This window comes from Apis dorsata, unplaced genomic scaffold (genome assembly GCF_000469605.1).
Source record: "Apis dorsata unplaced genomic scaffold, Apis dorsata 1.3 scaffold_221, whole genome shotgun sequence".
NCBI lineage: Eukaryota > Metazoa > Arthropoda > Insecta > Hymenoptera > Apidae > Apis > Apis dorsata.
The window spans coordinates 178,625-195,090 of NW_006263503.1; the positions used below are offsets into that span (position 1 = coordinate 178,625).

At 29.5% G+C, this 16,466-nt stretch overlaps 6 protein-coding genes across 6 annotated transcripts in view; 1 reads left to right on the plus strand and 5 right to left on the minus strand.

Annotated features, from left to right (window-relative positions):
• LOC102676419 (F-box/LRR-repeat protein 16) overlaps window positions 1–3,508 on the minus strand; it is a 10,138-nt gene extending 6,630 nt beyond the window's left edge. Inside the window, exon 1 of the mRNA XM_006615355.2 lies at window positions 2,159–3,508. Within this exon, the coding sequence (XP_006615418.1) occupies window positions 2,159–2,255 (97 nt within the window). The 5' untranslated portion in view covers window positions 2,256–3,508. The remainder of the gene's footprint in view (window positions 1–2,158) is intronic.
• A 123-nt stretch (window positions 3,509–3,631) lies between these two features.
• Window positions 3,632–5,777, minus strand: LOC102676183 (actin-related protein 2/3 complex subunit 1A-A). Its single transcript, XM_006615354.2, has 6 exons — window positions 5,165–5,777; window positions 4,835–5,095; window positions 4,479–4,769; window positions 4,219–4,397; window positions 3,849–4,118; window positions 3,632–3,759 (listed from the first exon to the last, which is right to left on the minus strand). Exons 1-6 carry the CDS (start codon window positions 5,229–5,231, stop codon window positions 3,721–3,723), a joined length of 1,107 nt encoding a protein of 368 aa, XP_006615417.1. The 5' UTR covers window positions 5,232–5,777; the 3' UTR covers window positions 3,632–3,720.
• Window positions 5,778–7,178: 1,401 nt separating this feature from the next.
• On the plus strand, window positions 7,179–8,306 carry LOC102678209. Its single transcript, XM_006615368.2, has 2 exons — window positions 7,179–7,269; window positions 7,587–8,306. The coding sequence occupies exons 1-2, from the start codon at window positions 7,240–7,242 to the stop codon at window positions 8,124–8,126; spliced, it is 570 nt and encodes a 189-aa protein (XP_006615431.1). The 5' UTR covers window positions 7,179–7,239; the 3' UTR covers window positions 8,127–8,306.
• A 266-nt stretch (window positions 8,307–8,572) lies between these two features.
• Window positions 8,573–9,880, minus strand: LOC102678352. Its single transcript, XM_006615369.2, has 3 exons — window positions 9,318–9,880; window positions 9,049–9,208; window positions 8,573–8,916 (listed from the first exon to the last, which is right to left on the minus strand). Exons 1-3 carry the CDS (start codon window positions 9,449–9,451, stop codon window positions 8,704–8,706), a joined length of 507 nt encoding a protein of 168 aa, XP_006615432.2. The 5' UTR covers window positions 9,452–9,880; the 3' UTR covers window positions 8,573–8,703.
• Window positions 9,881–10,284: 404 nt separating this feature from the next.
• Window positions 10,285–12,173, minus strand: LOC102678503. Its single transcript, XM_006615370.2, has 3 exons — window positions 11,889–12,173; window positions 10,880–11,236; window positions 10,285–10,651 (listed from the first exon to the last, which is right to left on the minus strand). The coding sequence occupies exons 1-3, from the start codon at window positions 11,904–11,906 to the stop codon at window positions 10,352–10,354; spliced, it is 675 nt and encodes a 224-aa protein (XP_006615433.1). The 5' UTR covers window positions 11,907–12,173; the 3' UTR covers window positions 10,285–10,351.
• A 1,844-nt stretch (window positions 12,174–14,017) lies between these two features.
• LOC102675954 lies at window positions 14,018–16,106 on the minus strand (the record flags this gene model as incomplete). Its single annotated transcript, XM_031510323.1, has 4 exons — window positions 14,018–14,444; window positions 14,594–14,983; window positions 15,279–15,440; window positions 15,834–16,106. Coding segments are annotated over 4 exons (1,179 nt in total), but the record flags the coding sequence as incomplete, so codon positions are not given.
• Window positions 16,107–16,466: the final 360 nt, after the last annotated feature.

Consider the following 16,466-nt stretch of genomic DNA (forward strand, 5'->3'; position numbering starts at 1 on the left):
TCGGTTGGGGAATTATTTATTCAAAGCTAGAAATATATTTCAAAATATATTATTCCACGGATACGTTTCTTACTTTTGTTGTTGAAGTAACAATTATTCTATTGATGTTCGATAATTGGCTCTCGAAATTGTGATTCGAGCCGAATTCATCGTACTGTAACAATGACTTTTTAAACGCTACGACATTTCAAATTTCGTCAATCGTCTGTATTGATCAGTTCTTCGAACAACCTGTTTTTAAATTTAGATAAGACGAATAAATAATATGTAAAAAAATAATTTTCAACAATTTTGTTGATAATTTCTTGAAGGGAATGAAGAAAATTAATTCAACGCTACGTTTTGTTTTTTATTTAACTGCAATTTATTTTCTAGCAACATTGAAAAATCAACGTGAAAACGAGAGTAAAAATAGATTATTTTCAGCTCTACGTTTTGACGAACTATGATTGTCGGTCGTTCGAGGCATGAGCACGAACGATTAATCATCCCAGAGGAAAATTTTGACCAATCCTGGGCGACTTTATTAATCGTATGAGATTAACAGGAATCATGGTATGGTGATTGCAAGCGTTAAAATAAATCTATCTACGTCACAGTTTTTTCTTCATCGAAACGTGATTCTTTTGTTTCTCAATTCAAATACTCGAAACTCGACTTTTCATCAGATGCGACAAATTATCGATATATCGATATTTCTGATCCGTGAATCGTAATAGATTGATACAATATTATTCACAGTAATTAACAGTGGTTAAAATAAAAATAAATTCATGCTACGTTGAAAATGATTGAAATATAACAATGTTTCACTCATTGGATAATCTACGATTGCAATTTTGGATTATAATTTGGAACTTTTTATATAACAAGTATATTTTTTTTATCATAAAATTGATTAAGAGTAATCATGATGGATTTCAGGACATTTATTTCTTATCACAAATTAATATTAATAAATTGGCAATTAACAATTTGTATATTGTGAAATATTATTTATTTTTAATATTTTAACTCGAGTATAATTCTAAAATTTATAAAATTTATTTGTAAGTGTTTGTTTTTATATATAATTGTTTTACAAGAGATTTTATATTAATATTTTTATTTTTGCTTATCTTGTAATTTATAATGATTCAAGAAATTTTTTTGATAAAATTGATTTGATCAAGAAGAGTGTTTAATTAATTTAACTTTGAATAAGGTTTAAAATTATGTTTATTAAGAAAATGGACAAACTCGAGCAAAGGATTAAAACCGAATTGTACACGGAATTTTTCCGGGAAAATTTTTCAAATCGAACAAAAAATTCATTACGAAGATGAAATATTACGAGATGGTCAGTTTGGTTTCTACATTTCCATGTGCATGAGAACGAATGCTATCGATTCCATTGCAGTTCAGATTGCGTCTAAAGGTACATAATGGTTTTAAACGAGCATTTCGGATAAGAATCCGAAGGACAATACAGAGAAAGCGAAGTTCGGCTGATATTGCATAGTGGAGAATTAAGAAACGCGGGTTAAAGGAGCGGCTCGAGGTTGCGGTTTAACAGAAATCAATTCTTCATCTCGATTATGTAATAACGACTTAGGCAAAATTGTGAATTATCTTTTCTTATTTCGATGGTCGTTTGAAATTTCAATATAAATAGGCAACGAGGAAGAGGAAAAACAATTGATTAACGTGTGATTTTTGTGTTAAACATTAAAATTGAATTGAAACAGTTCGATAATTATAAATTATTTTTGAAGATTCCAAATTATTATCAATTAAAATTGTCAATCTTAAATTATTCATAAGTAAAGAAGATTATTTGCTCAAAGGATGAAATGAATTGCAGAGATGAGATAAGGGGAAATAATTAAAGAATTATTTATTAAATTCTTATTGGTTTTAAAGTTTGATGAAATATTGAGAATTGAACATATAGTAATTAATATATTCTTTGATTTTATTTTTCTTTATTTTTTTTTTATATTTAATCTTATCTAAAATACAAAAAAATAAATAAATAATGAAAATATATTTTAACAAATTTTAAAAATCGAAACGACTCTTTTAATTTAATTCATTTTCTTTAAATACATAAGATAGGATCTTTATATTATGTTCGAGTTACAAAGAAACAAATGATATTAATTAGGAATTTACTAACCATGATGTTTAGATGCTCTCAACCCCAGACCGTTAATTCTCTTGGTTAACTCGGCGCTGGCTCTTTCGACGACCCCCTGCGCTGATATTGAAGACATTTCTCAAGAAGCGAGGATGCACTTTCTTTGCTCAGCCACAATTTGTAGTCAAGACGAATAGAGATGCGTGTGGTGGTGATTGAAGCGTTTCATATTCGACGAACAACACGCGGACAAAACTCAATCTTTCGGGTTTACACCAATTCTTTCACCACCTTTCCGCTTTTTATGCTTGTTTCGTCCACTTGCGTTCGCAAGTCACCTGTATACACGACAATTGCGAGATCTTCAAGTGCATGGGCTCGATCGGTAATCCCATGAAAAACGTTCGATCATAACTCTGAACAGTCTTCTTAAATTTATAGATTTTATCGTTTAACACGCGTGATGAGAAAAACGAACGCAACCCTTTATCGCACGCGGCGAATCGATGATGGAACGTTTTACTGGAAGGATCTATTTTAATCGACAATCCGTGTGACAATCGCGCGAATCGTTCGAGAAATGTATATACCAGAATAGGAAAAAGACGTGAACGTCTAGGATAAAAAAACTGAAATGGAAGAAAAAAGCGTAATGACGGAGATAATGTCGCGAGATAAGATACAAATACACGTTCAAAAATATTCTTTGTGTAAAATGAACAAAATAATTTGCGTCGTCCGTTGGTTACGAATTGAATTTATGAATAAACTTGATCACCTCACTGTAAACTGTGCGAACAATGGAATGTCTCTTCAAGACTAGTTACTGAATCGATAAGTATTATTGGCAGAGACGTTTCTATTGACGATGATCTCGTTCGTGTCTAATATATCTTCCCAGTACTCGTTGAAAGAATAGAACGCGTCACTGTGTCCGTTCTGTTCGTGGGGAACGGTGTGCATGATGCACACGATTTTTTTTACCGCGATGCTTCTCTTTCTTTCTATCTCTGTTTATGTGTCAGTCATGACACCGAACGGAAAACAAAGTTAAAAGGTGGAGCTGCTGCAACGGGCACGGTACATGGGGGTGGTTTGTGCGAGACTGAATCGATATTAGCGCTGAACTTGTCCGGCTGCCCCCCACTCGAGCTGCACGAGACTGTGTGGTTTCCAGGCGCGAACCAACTTTTTACGCCTGACAAACGGTGAACCGATGTACTTATCGTATTGTCTGAAACTATGTAAACCATTCATCGAATGGAAACAAGCATTGCGTCAATGGTAATAATGCGTATCGTGCGAGATAAGGAAAGGATAGAGGGATACAACGAATTGTACGATTCGATACGATTTAAATTGATAGAATTATGGATGCGAGGCAAAGGAATTATATTAATTCAACTTATACACGTGTCAACATGTATTTAGCTAAAAATATAATGTATTTTATGTAGGAATAATTGATATAATTATATTATTAATGAGAAATTGTATATTTCTTTCTTTTTGTTTCAGATTTAACATTTATACATCTTTTCTTCGGATGTAATATCTTCCTTTGATTCCGTCTTCCTTCGATATAAAAAAAAGATTTTTATCTATGATATCTTGAGACCAGCAATGGAATTTTCCAGAAGCTAAATTAAACAATCAGATTAATTTGACGATATGTTTTTATCGTTTATAAGAGGAAAAAAGAAGTTATAAATTAAATATTGAGATTTACCTTAAGATCCCAAACTACCAATTGACCGTCTAAACCACTCGTGCTAAATTCGTTATCTGATACTTTGCGTACACAATTAATTGTATTTTGATGAATACTATCCAAGGCATTGTCATTCGTATCAGTTCTCGCTTGGCGATCTAACGATTGAAATTTACGCATGGCAGACAAACCGGCAGCTTCTTTTTTTTGTGTATTATCTAGTTTTGATACAAAATATAGTTGACCATGGTCGTCTATGGAATATAACATAGGCATACAACTATGTCCCTAAAAAAGTCCCAATTAAATTATATTTAATGTTTATTGAAATATGTAATAAAAATTATCAAATTATTATTTATTAAATGTAAAAAATATAAATAAGTACCACAGCAACAATGGAATTGGACCCCATCCATACACAACTTAAAAATGGTAAATGCTCTGTATACAATCGTATAACTGCATTTCCTTTAGTAGCATCTGCAATGCAAATCGATGAATTGTGTGCTACCCAACAAATTTTATTACCACAAGGACTAAATGCAACAGAGTGTATCCAACCTCCTAAATGCAAAGAAAAATGATTAACAAACATAATAAAAAGATTTTTACTAATGTTGTTAATAAAAAGATATTTTTCTTTACCTCCATTAGGAGTATTTTGGAATTCAGCGAGTAATGTTCCTAAAGTATTGCTATGACCCCAAGGACCATTACCAGGTGCATCTTCCATATCACTAATGAATGCACTAAATATACGAACTTTATAATCAGTGGACCCAGCAACTAGAACTTTATTGTCTGGATGCCAATCAACTGTAGTTACGGTGGATCTCAATGGGCGTTTTATATGCTTGCACTGCCACCAATTATTTTCAGATACAAAATAACAAACAGCTATTACTCTACCTCCAGATCCAACAGCAAATTTATTTTCTATAAAAAAGAAAATGAATTTTACACTTATTCAAATATAATTTGATAATTAATTAATATTATACCTAATGGAGACCATTTTACACAAGTTGCTGCTCGATTTATTCTTAAAAGAACCCATGCTGGATTCCATTTTCCATCTCCTTCTTGTGTCCAAACATATGCATTTTTATCCGCAGAACATGTTACTATTCGATTGGTATTTGGTGCCCAATCAATACCCATGACATGCATATCATGTTCTTGCAAGTTTTGTAACAATTTCCAACCGCTCGACGTTCGTTTGTAAACTTGAATTTCATTATTATTTGGACAGATTGCCACCTCTGTAAAAACATATCAAGACTGTTCATTTATTGGCAAAGGATTTGTGTTGCATGAAATGAAAGTCAAACCTTTTCTATCTTTATTCCAAGCATGACAACTAATGGCATCAACACCTAAATTGTGAACCTCTGTCATTTTGCATTTAGTTTTGGCGTAAAATTCGATAAATATTATATCTATGAATCACCACACATAGAGACGGGTGCGGTCGCGTATTAATGTGTGGTGATCCTCCTATATTCGCCACTAGAGGGATGCACACCAAATACAATTCTCAAAATAATTCTCACTAATCATCTCTCACTATCACAATGTCTAATACATGAGCCTGTTAGAAAGAACTTCTAATGAGTTCACTAATAGGCTCTAAACAAAATGCACTTTTTTTTTTTTTACTCTTCCTTTCCTTTCCTTTTCTTTTTTTCTCTTTTCCTTCTCTATCATTACAGAACTATACGCAAATTACTATATTGAACATCGAGAAAACATACTTATAAAAAGTATGTCAGAAATTCGTGGACTCTGGTCAGTCTACACGAATTTCTTGAATTTATAATCAATAATATATCACACAATATTCATTATAAGTACACTAGCATAGACAATTCATCTTCTAATAACGAATTATCATGACACACTTTAAAGCTATCAAGCTACGTTATTTCAGATAGGAAGTAGTATATGTTACTTTTTTATCAAAGCGACCTCTATTAAAATTTACTAGTAAATTTGAATTTTGAATTTAATAGTGACATCATGTAAAAAATTATTAAAATACATTTACACATTTTAAAATATTCTCTTTTATATATATAATATAATCTTATTTATATTTTATTTAACAAATATACGTATATATTACGAATATAATTTATTATATTTATCAATATAATATAAATTTATCTTCTCAGAAATACACACACACATACATATATACATATATGTAATAATTAAATTCAATAAACTTTATTAAATTTTTAATAAATTAATAATTTAAACAAGGAGAATAAATAATGAAAGAAGGATAGTAAAAATTGTAACATTCTCATTATACAATGCTTTAGTCACAAAAGTCCCTAGTTTTAATACAAATAATTTTCTAAATTTCATACTCAGTTAAGTTTCATACTCACTAATAATTCTCTAGATATAATGTACATATTATATATAATTATGTTAATAAATTTAAGACAAAAAGAATATCAAAAAGAATAAAAAAAAAATTCAAATATGATGCATGTCCTACATTCATTATATTCTGAGAAAAAATATTTCTCTATACAAGTGATATCAGTCCTTTATTATTCCTTTCTCAAATAATTGCTATAAAATATTGAAATTAACGCCATCTTCAGAGCCATAAATGCCACAAATGAAATAGATAAATAAAAAACAAAAAATGAAAGATAAAAATAGGGTAAGAATTAATTATTAACGCCATCTCTTGATTAAATACTAAAGATATACTTCTAAGAATATTCAAGAGATGGCGCAATCAATTCTTATACTATCTTATTCTTTTTTTACTATTTATTTTCCTTGTCTATTATGTTGTCTATTCTATGTCTATTTATATTTTATTCTAAAAATAATGTTGATTTCATAATTTTTTAAATCTTAACTTTATCCTTTTTTTATTTTCTATTATTCTTGTTACTTAGCCTTTTCTATAATATATTATATATACATGTATATCATTTGCGACACGAAAATAGAAAATTATTTTTTAAAAAACGCATAATTTCTTTTTATTTATCTTTTATTATCTTCTATTTATATTTTATTCTTTTTATTATTATATTTCCTTAAGCTGTTAAATTTTTAACAATTATTAATTAAATCCTTAATTCATATTGCATACATATTTTAATTAATGTTTAAATATTTAGTGATCTAATATCTATATAAATAAAATAGACATTAAAAAGATAATCATGAATTCAATGAACTTTTAAATCACATAATGGATATTGCAATCAAGGTGAAAGTTCATATTTAATGTATCAAAAATATCCAAAAGACAAAACTAATGTTGGTTCTTAATAATGGTTCTTAATAATGGGCCATTAACTGACCATATATATATAAAGAGTCAAGTTCCATTCCAGAAGTCATTTAAGTTATATTCGTGGATATATACATCATGCAAATATCAAGTGCATTCGTTCTTTTCGTAAGTTTCAATTCGTACTTTTCTTTGTAGCAAATATTTTTTTAATTAATTAATTTTTTTAATTAAATTATAGAAATTCAAAAGAAGGAAGGAAGAATAAAGAGAAAATGCAAATTATAATTGTTGTTTAAAAATATTAATAATAAATTATATCCAAAGCATTAATTATTAAATGATTTGAAAAGAAATATATAATTTTAATAGTTACCATATTTCAAAGAAAATATTAATTTTCACGATTATTTTATCATCCAAAATACAGTTATATATACATATATCAATAATTTCTTTAATATTTTTGCTTTAAATTTTTTCAGGTCTTTCTCACGATGGCATTGTCAGGCACATACACTCTGGCACGACCCAACGATCATGTCGGCGAGAAACATTTAAAATCGTCTCCTGTGATTAAAAACAAAGCTATACACAAAAGAAGTATATCAAGGCTCGTGGATAACAAACTTATAGATACCACGTTTGAGATCGGATTATCCAAATTCGAGGCAATCAAAGCTATCCAACTTGCCATTTTGCGTATGTTATCCACTCAAATCGACGCATTAACCGCTCGGGTTCAAAAGAGCGACGTTCTTGATTTATTGAATTTGCCCATCATCAAATTTATCACTGAAGAAGTCTTGGGTTCGTTATTATCGGACACGAATGACAAAAATATCTCACATTCTGATTTTCAACAACAATCATTCGATGAACCTTGGTTACGTGAAAATATAGAAATCCCGATGATTCATGAAAATACAGATGAAAAATTATCGTCAATGAAGCCATCGCTTTTTGAAAAAGAAGAAGAATCTTTGCCAGTGTCCAATGAGGAATTTCCTGTTCAAAAATTTTAAAGGTATAATATATTTTGTCTTTAGGCGATTAATCCAATCTCTGTTGAAGATATATTTTTTGGATTTCGTCATACAAAAGTAAATCTAACTTTGTTCACGAACTTTCTCTTGATATTAAAGATAGAGAGATGTTTATTTTATCCTATTGTTTATTTAAAAAAAGAGAGAGAGAGAGAGAGAAAAGACTTATAATTTCATATTTGAAGGATATTAAAAATTATTTATATAAACATAAATTTTTTTTTTTTTTTAATTGATATATCTAATACTATTATAATATATATGTATTATATTATATTCAAATATGTATCAATTATAATACCAATAAATTAATAGGTTAATATATGTATGTTCTATTCGGAAAATAAAATATTTTTATTCAATTTATCAAATTAATAATATTTTTTTCTATTTATATATAAATCGCACTGAACAAAACTACGATATTTATGAATAAAGAATTGTATTTTTCTAAAAAGATACAAAAAGTTAGATACAGAAAACTTCATTTAAAAACCAATAAAATAAATAATAAAAAATAATAGAACAAAGGAATAAAAAGTAAAATTGATCGATCTCAATTCTCAACAGTTTTGACTTTATCTTGTTCTTTTAACAAATTTGGCGTTTCATTCACGATCAACGTTGTTTCGTTTTGCATTGTGTTCAATTGGTTTGTCAATTTCTCCTGCTCGTTTTTTCCGTAATAAAGATCTTCCATAACGAATGTCATAGTCATAAGAACTGATACTCCAGCGAAAATCACCCACATAATTAATTCTAAAGTAACCTAAATATATATAGGAAAATTTTAATAATTCGTTCCCTTGAATCTTAATGAATCTAAGGAATATATAATATATATTTATAATTAATTAGAAGATCTCAAGTTTGGAAAATTGAAGATTAAACGAAAGTGTACTTCTACAACGGCTTTTAGAACGATCTTTAAACGATCGTTAGCAGAAATCCATTGCCAGATTATGAATGGTAAAAGAATGATTAAAAGTATTGCGTCCAGAGCATGCAACACGATCAACGATAACGAATAAAAAATTGGCGACTTTTTGCTAGAGTTTTGTCTGTAAAATAATATATATATATATATTATCATCGCTGTTATCAGATTTGTTTGGTATTTATATTTATATCAATTCTACAAAAATGTACATTTACAATTATTAAACGTACCTATTCTCTATATTTTCTTTCTTTTTATCTTCTTTTCTCACTTCGATTACTTCGTTGCCGTTTTTATTGTCTATTTGACATTTATTGGTTAATAGTGTAATAGATGTTTTTCTTGTACCATGCATGGTAAACATGATATTCAGGTAAATTAAGTGTAAAAAAAATTTCTTAAAAGGCAACTGTTTTTTGGTAAAATGCAATCAATATGGGAAGATTTCTGATCGGTCCATCTCATTCTAAATTTGTCAAATTAGACAAATTGGACATTATAAAATTGGATGAATAAGAAAATTGTTTACCATCAGATGTTTTCATTTAATTTCTATTCTATACGGTGAAAAAATAATTCTTTAAAAACTGGTTTTTTTTTTTTTTTTCATACAAAATTAAATTGTAACATTCAAAGCTTTACAAAGCTATACATCATATATCATCGCGTATTCTCTTTATAAGAGAAGTATAAAATATCTCTCGATATAAATCTTATGATCTCAGAAACGAATGTAGAAAATATAAAATAGAAGAAAGATAATAAGAAAGAAGGACATTTTTTTTCATGCGTAAGATACAAAATATCTTAGTTTAATTTAATTCGTTTAAGATCACAAAGATAATTATTTAATTATACAAAGCGCATGCACCCTATTGTAATATATTCTACCATTATACACTAATTATAATACTATTTGGTATTTTCAAAAACGATAAAATTCTCTGCTTGCCTTCATCGTCCACTTATCGCGCTTTCGATCACTGTACGTACTGCAGCCACTTAACCTCAACCGCCAATCCTCCTCCAATCCTCAACAACTCGCTTTCTTCTTTTATGGCACAAAGTGACGCTGACTCAATCGGTTAATTATTATGATAATTAGTCGACTTCAAGGACTTGGCTGTACGTGCAAACACTTTCTCATTCGATTCCTCGTTTCCACGTATCTTCTTTCGTTTCAAACCGTTTTTTTTTTTTATCGCGATTTTGCAACCGACGAGAAAACGAAGCGAACGATAAGAGTCGAGCGGGGAAAGGGCGGTCAGAAAATTGGCGCCCATTTTTCGCAAGGGATTTTCACACCAGCCGGAAAACCATAAACCTGATTTTTTGCCCGATGCTTCCTTCTGGCCACCTGCTGCCTGTACACGAACAACGGTCTGAACACTTTGGCGTCTTGACCCTCCAGATCTTCCAGATCATCATCCTTAACGCCATCTTGTTTCGTCTCTGTTTCGATCGATCTCGGCTTTCTTCGAGATTGATGGATTTCCGATGGTTGCCCTCTCTCTATTGAACCGTTCATCTCGAGACGCTCCTTCGTTTTTCCGTATGCTTCGATCTGAAATTTTTTCGTATGGAATTGGTGCAACATATAAATATTTATGACTTGCATTGGGGAATATTCGATTGTTCGAGATTATTTTTAAGAGGTTAATTTTTAAACAAGTATCGTTAGATTTTTATTTTTCCTTTTTGTCGAAATTAAAAAAAAAAAAAAAAATGTTCGATCATTTAGATTTCCTTAAATTATCTTGATGATAAAATTTTCAAAAATATTTTCGCATACCGAACGAGTAACCCTGGAACCATCCTCCACATTTTTCGTAATATCTCGCTGTATCGATTTTTCGATGTAACCGTTATTCATTAATTTTTTCTTCTGCATTCCGTATGCCCGAATTCCAGGAAGATCCTCCTCGGAATTGATATTAATCTTTTCCACTTTGCCATCGAATCCATGCTGATTCTCTATGTGCAATCTCCTAGTACGACTGTTTTTTTCGAGTATTCGTGAAAGTCTGGCCGGCACGTCTTCCAAATTTCTTAATCTCGATGGGATAGGATCGGATTGTTTCAAGAAAGAATTCGAGTTCAATGATTTTTCTGCACCGTTGAAACCGAAGGTTGTTATCAGACAAAGGATCTGTAAAAAAAAAAAAGAAAAAAAATTAGAATTAGCAAACAATCTTTTCATCAAATATTTAAGAAAATTATGTGTATCGTGGTTTTAAGATAATCGTTATCGAAAGAGATTGACCATTTCCTATTGCGTATTATTTGCATAATCTTATATTTTTAACGTTTCGTAATAAAGAAGTTTATAGATATAATTTTTCTTAAATATATATAATATACATTCAGATCGTAGTTAAAACAATATTAACTGTTTCTTTTCGAATAATATTACTAAGAAATTATTTAATGATAAATATAATTTATTTTAAAGAAGATTTAATTATGGGTGTAAAAGTATTAATTACAATAACTTTAAGACTAATTTTATAGAAAATTAATATTTAATTTAATAAATTTTAATTCATATAGATTAATTTATTAAATCAATAATTTTAAAAATATTATTTTTAGGGATAGTTATAGTTATAACTTTTTTTAATTGTAAAAATAATTATCATTTTATCATCATTAAATCGCTATTATTCCATTATTATAACAAAAAAGAAAAATACTTCATTATTTAAATTGTCAAATCAATGTGTATTCCTACAAGTTACATTTTTATATCGCCAAGGAACATGATACATCAACGTTATTATTATGGAAAGATTCTCCCTTACCGCGAGCGTAAGCCACATAGCGCGACGATCAACGTCTCTCCTCCCAATATTTCGAAAAGGTTGAGTACAGAAAAGGTTTCCGTTGTTGGCGACACGAAGAGAGAGATTACGATTGAGAGGATCGATTGACCGAGCATCGGTTATATAGTACGTGGCGGGTTTGCAATCTCGAGGAACTCGATTAAACCGCTAGCACAACTCACCACACGGCCGCAGAAAGAGGAAGGTATAGTAATCAAAGCTTCCACTTTAGAAGTGAGTCACCTTCACGACCGATCCTCGGGGAAAAAAGGAACGCAAAGAGGATCGTCTTGTTTCTTTTATCCGTCCAAACACGATGAGAAAGCTCGAACACCTTGAATACTTTTTCTCGTCTTGACCTTTCTTGCTCGACCTCTCATTCCGCGTAATATGATAGCGGTATCGTTTGTAATTTTTTCTTTTTTTTTTGTTGGACTATAACATTCTTGTCGCATTCTTCAATGATGGTGATGCGAAGTTTCTTTTATCATCGTACAAATTTTACGATTTATTTTGATTCCTCTTTTCTTATCTTTTTATTCTTTGGCTTCTTTTATTTCACTTAGATTTAAGAATGTAAAAATAATTATCTGAAAAGTTCTTCTGATTTTGGAAATATATATAAAAAATAAATGATGTAATTAATATTAGAATTTTAGATTCTTCATCATTGCTGACTGTTCTATATTAATAATAAAACGTGTCAGTTAAATCTTTGATGAAAGAATTGCATTATAATATTAAGAGAATTTTTACAATTTTCAAAATATCATTTCTTTTTCCAATATGTTTTTATAATTCATATTCTAGGGAAATCACCCTTTTCTTCTGTTATTCTGCAAATTTCAAAAATAAACCCTTATTTCACACCTTGAGAATTCTTTTTAAAGAAACTCCATTTATTTTATACATTAGTACGAAGAATTTCGCGAACATTCTTCACAATGCAGTCAGAAATTGTTTCATACGTGTTAAACGTTTACTCACAATCATATCCACGAGTGGAACCTCTAACTTGATTTTTCCCTTTTTATTTATGAAAGATGCAAGGGAAACGAATAATATTTTGTTTAATATTTCACGTAATGAATACATATCATACATATAATGAAAATAATTCTTCAGAAATTTTGCATATAGTAGTAAGATTAATTAAATAAATTCAAATTTATGGGAATACATATGCATTGTTACCATAATTACTTTAAGAAGAAATATATGACTAACTATTCAACCTAACGCGCATTAGCACTGCATTAATTAAAAAAACTTATGAGTTTAGCTATTGAGATTTATTCGTAGAAAATTAGTTTACGAATATTCGTTGAATATATAATTATTACAAACCTAATATAATTAAGTCAAAGAATTCCTGATTACGAAAATCGATTACAAGATATTTTCCTTTTCCTCTTAAATTTTCACACTATTTATAATTCGTACAAATTCTTGGAATTATGATGTTGCGTTATAATTATTGCTTATCATATTTTAAATTTCTCTGAAATAACATCAATCTTATTTTATTAAGAAATATATAATGTAAAATGTGTACAAGATATGATATACGCATATGTAAGTTCTTTAAGTCAAATGTCAGCATCAACTAATGTTAATTTTTTTTATCTTTAATATAATTCCAATTAATTTTCGAAGCAAATAATGATGCTCATTCTATTTTTAGACAGAAATTTATGTCTTAAGATAGATTTATGATATCGTTTAAGGATTGATCGTTAATGGTGATGGATTAATGGAGGATGGAGGATAAGGATTAAATTAAATTCCTCCTTAACGAAACAATAAACAATATTTAATAGCGTGTATTTCGAAAATAATCATACTGCCATTGAATCCTTCATTTCTTGACGACCTTGTCATCATTTACTACGTTCCTAAGCTGTTTCATGACATTTCTATTAATAGTTTCCATTTTTCACCAATCTTTTTTATTTATATACTCATATTTGAGAAATAAATACAATTAATTTTTTCTTTTTTTTAATCTGTAATTATAAATCCCATACATGGAAACAAAATTTTATTATATTATCAAGCGGAATTATAATACAATCATGCGATGAAACGTGTTACACCAGAATTTCTTCTTTTTTTCTCAACAGCTTTCCAAACACAAGTTTTTCTCTTTCCGTCATTCTCACTCGTTCTCAATCCACGTCGTTAATAATCGTTGTACTGAGGTCTGTAAAAAGAGCGTCTCGGATAATAGTTATCATAGTTTCGATACGGTGTGTAACTATATCGCCGATTGCTTTCGTCATAGTATTTAGACCGCTGCTGCGTTTCCTGTCGGTATCTGAACAGAGGTCTAAATATAATATCTTCAGCTACATCCATGTCACCTGTTTCTCCTGTGTAATCCGTTCGATCGCCCTCTACAGATGGCGCGAGCATTTCCCACTGCGATACGATTAATGGCGTCAAAAACATTTCATTTGTGATTGAACTTGGATTCGAAGCTCCTCGATCCGCGTAAGGTGAAACTGGATCGTATATTGGCGATGAAGCGATAATCTGAAATGGAAAATGGAAAAAAAAATTATCCTTTCTCTCTTTAATTATTGCCTTAGTTATTATTCTGATATTTTTCTTTATTTTACTTCTTTCATTCAATTATTTACATACGTTTTTTTACTTTCTTTACTTTCTAAAAAAAATCTTACCTCGGATGTTGGCGTTGAAAATTTCCAATAATTGGGAGTAATCGTTAACGAGCTCTGATCGACGTAATCCTGAGCCTTTTCCTGAATCTTTTCGCTATTATCCTTTAGGAATTGAATTTGATTGTTCAATTCGTCGCTCTTAACATGATGAGGTAAAACGGCCACGATGGGACTTTTCACTTGGCCCTTTTCAGCGTTCGAGGGATCAATGACCGCGACAATAGGGACGGCCACTTTCATCGAGGAAGAATCTTGCGGTAACGAGATCTCACGTGCAAGCTTGTTTTTCAAGAATTCCGTTTCGCTTTTGCGTTTCTCGTTCGATGATTGGTCCGCGCTTGGCTCTGGGAAGGACGTATCTTTATTTTCTTTCGAATCGTTTTCATTTCCCTGGAAATCGAGGAAAGCGAAATAAATATATATATATCGTAAAAATTAATAGAATTAAATATTTAAGAAAAATAATTTTTTTTCCAAACCGTAATAAAATTCTTAATTATTGTAAAATAATTTTAAATGAATTAACGATGGACATTTGCAGAATTTTTAAATATAATCGAGCTAATATTTAACGTGAAAAAATATATATTTTAACAAGAATGAAAAAAAAAGAAATAGAAGATTTATCTAAATAATGGAATTTATCTAAATATGGAATGTCTACGTTAAGTTATTATCCTTTTACCTCTGATAAGTATTGACTCTCATCGTCCTCTAAGAATGCTTGATTTTCTGGCAAAGATTCTTGAGTTTGAGCCTCTGCTTCCTTGGCCTCGGTAATATTTTTTTTTACATCTTGCAAGTTCTCGGTAGGAACGACCAGAAGATGTTCACGTTTGGAAAGTATCTTATGATAATGTAGTAAAAATGACGCAATATAATAAAAATTTGAAATAATACAAATTATACATTAGTAGAAAAATTAAAAAGTTGATTTGTTTAAAATTAATTAATTGTCTTGTACTAAAATCAGAATCATATCTTATGTACATAATTTATGATTATACATAATAAAATTCCAGAACATTCAATGCACGTCGCTATTTCATACTTCAATTTAAAATCTCTCGTTGAAATCTCGTGAAGGCTAAAATATTTCAAAATAATTAATTTTAAAATTCGTTAATTTTCAACGTAAATATTTTGTCTACTCGTTATATTTAATCCTTTCAAAAATTTAACTTTTGGTGTAAAAAAGTTAAAATTAAAATTGCAATACGTATATTCCTTGTTTACAAACCAAATTGGGATTGGTAGCCGGCATTATGAAAACGTGCTTCTTGATCACCAATCCGTTTAAGGATCCATTGCTAACTGTGTGATGCACGGCATCTTGGATAACTGGATCCTGGACAATGGCTGCTATCGTTTCATTCTTGTCGCGTGGGTCGGGTGGAAGTAAATCTTCAACATCGTCAGGAGTCAAAGGTTTCCCTATTGAACCCTTTCCATGAAGAATTAACATCAAGCAAAGAGCAAATTGTAACATGATCACCTGCAAAGAATAACAAAATTAATTAAAAATAAAGGGAAAAAAATTAAATTCTATCATGACGTTTATTCATTATTTTAAATTACGAATTGGAAATATTGTAAATAATTAATTGAAATAAAGATATACTGCGCAATATTTAATTTTTTATTCATGAAAATAATTTTTTACATTATTATTTAATATTCAATATTTTACTTTTAATTTACATAAAATAAAGTTCAATGATCTTATATAAAATTATAATATTTTTCAATTATGGAAATCTTTATTTAAAGATATATTGCGCAATATTGCACTAGTTATATATATAGTATGTGCAATATATTAGTGTTTATATATTTCAATTTTAATTTATACATGAATATATATATATATATA

Coding starts and splice junctions, on each gene's coding strand:
- LOC102678209 (XM_006615368.2), top strand. CDS start 7,240: ATGCAAATATCAAGTGCATTCGTTCTTTTC. Junction 7,270..7,586: donor CAAGTGCATTCGTTCTTTTC/GTAAGTTTCAAT, acceptor AAATTTTTTCAG/GTCTTTCTCACGATGGCATT.
- LOC102676183 (XM_006615354.2), bottom strand. CDS start 5,231: ATGACAGAGGTTCACAATTTAGGTGTTGATGCCATTAGTTGTCATGCT. Junction 4,770..4,834: donor TGTAAAATGGTCTCCATTAG/GTATAATATTAA, acceptor TCTTTTTTATAG/AAAATAAATTTGCTGTTGGA. Junction 3,760..3,848: donor TGGTAGTTTGGGATCTTAAG/GTAAATCTCAAT, acceptor TGTTTAATTTAG/CTTCTGGAAAATTCCATTGC.
- LOC102678352 (XM_006615369.2), bottom strand. CDS start 9,451: ATGTTTACCATGCATGGTACAAGAAAAACATCTATTACACTATTAACC. Junction 9,209..9,317: donor AAAGAAAATATAGAGAATAG/GTACGTTTAATA, acceptor ATTATTTTACAG/ACAAAACTCTAGCAAAAAGT. Junction 8,917..9,048: donor TTCTAAAAGCCGTTGTAGAA/GTACACTTTCGT, acceptor ATATATATTTAG/GTTACTTTAGAATTAATTAT.
- LOC102678503 (XM_006615370.2), bottom strand. Junction 10,652..10,879: donor GTTCCAGGGTTACTCGTTCG/GTATGCGAAAAT, acceptor AAAAAATTTCAG/ATCGAAGCATACGGAAAAAC.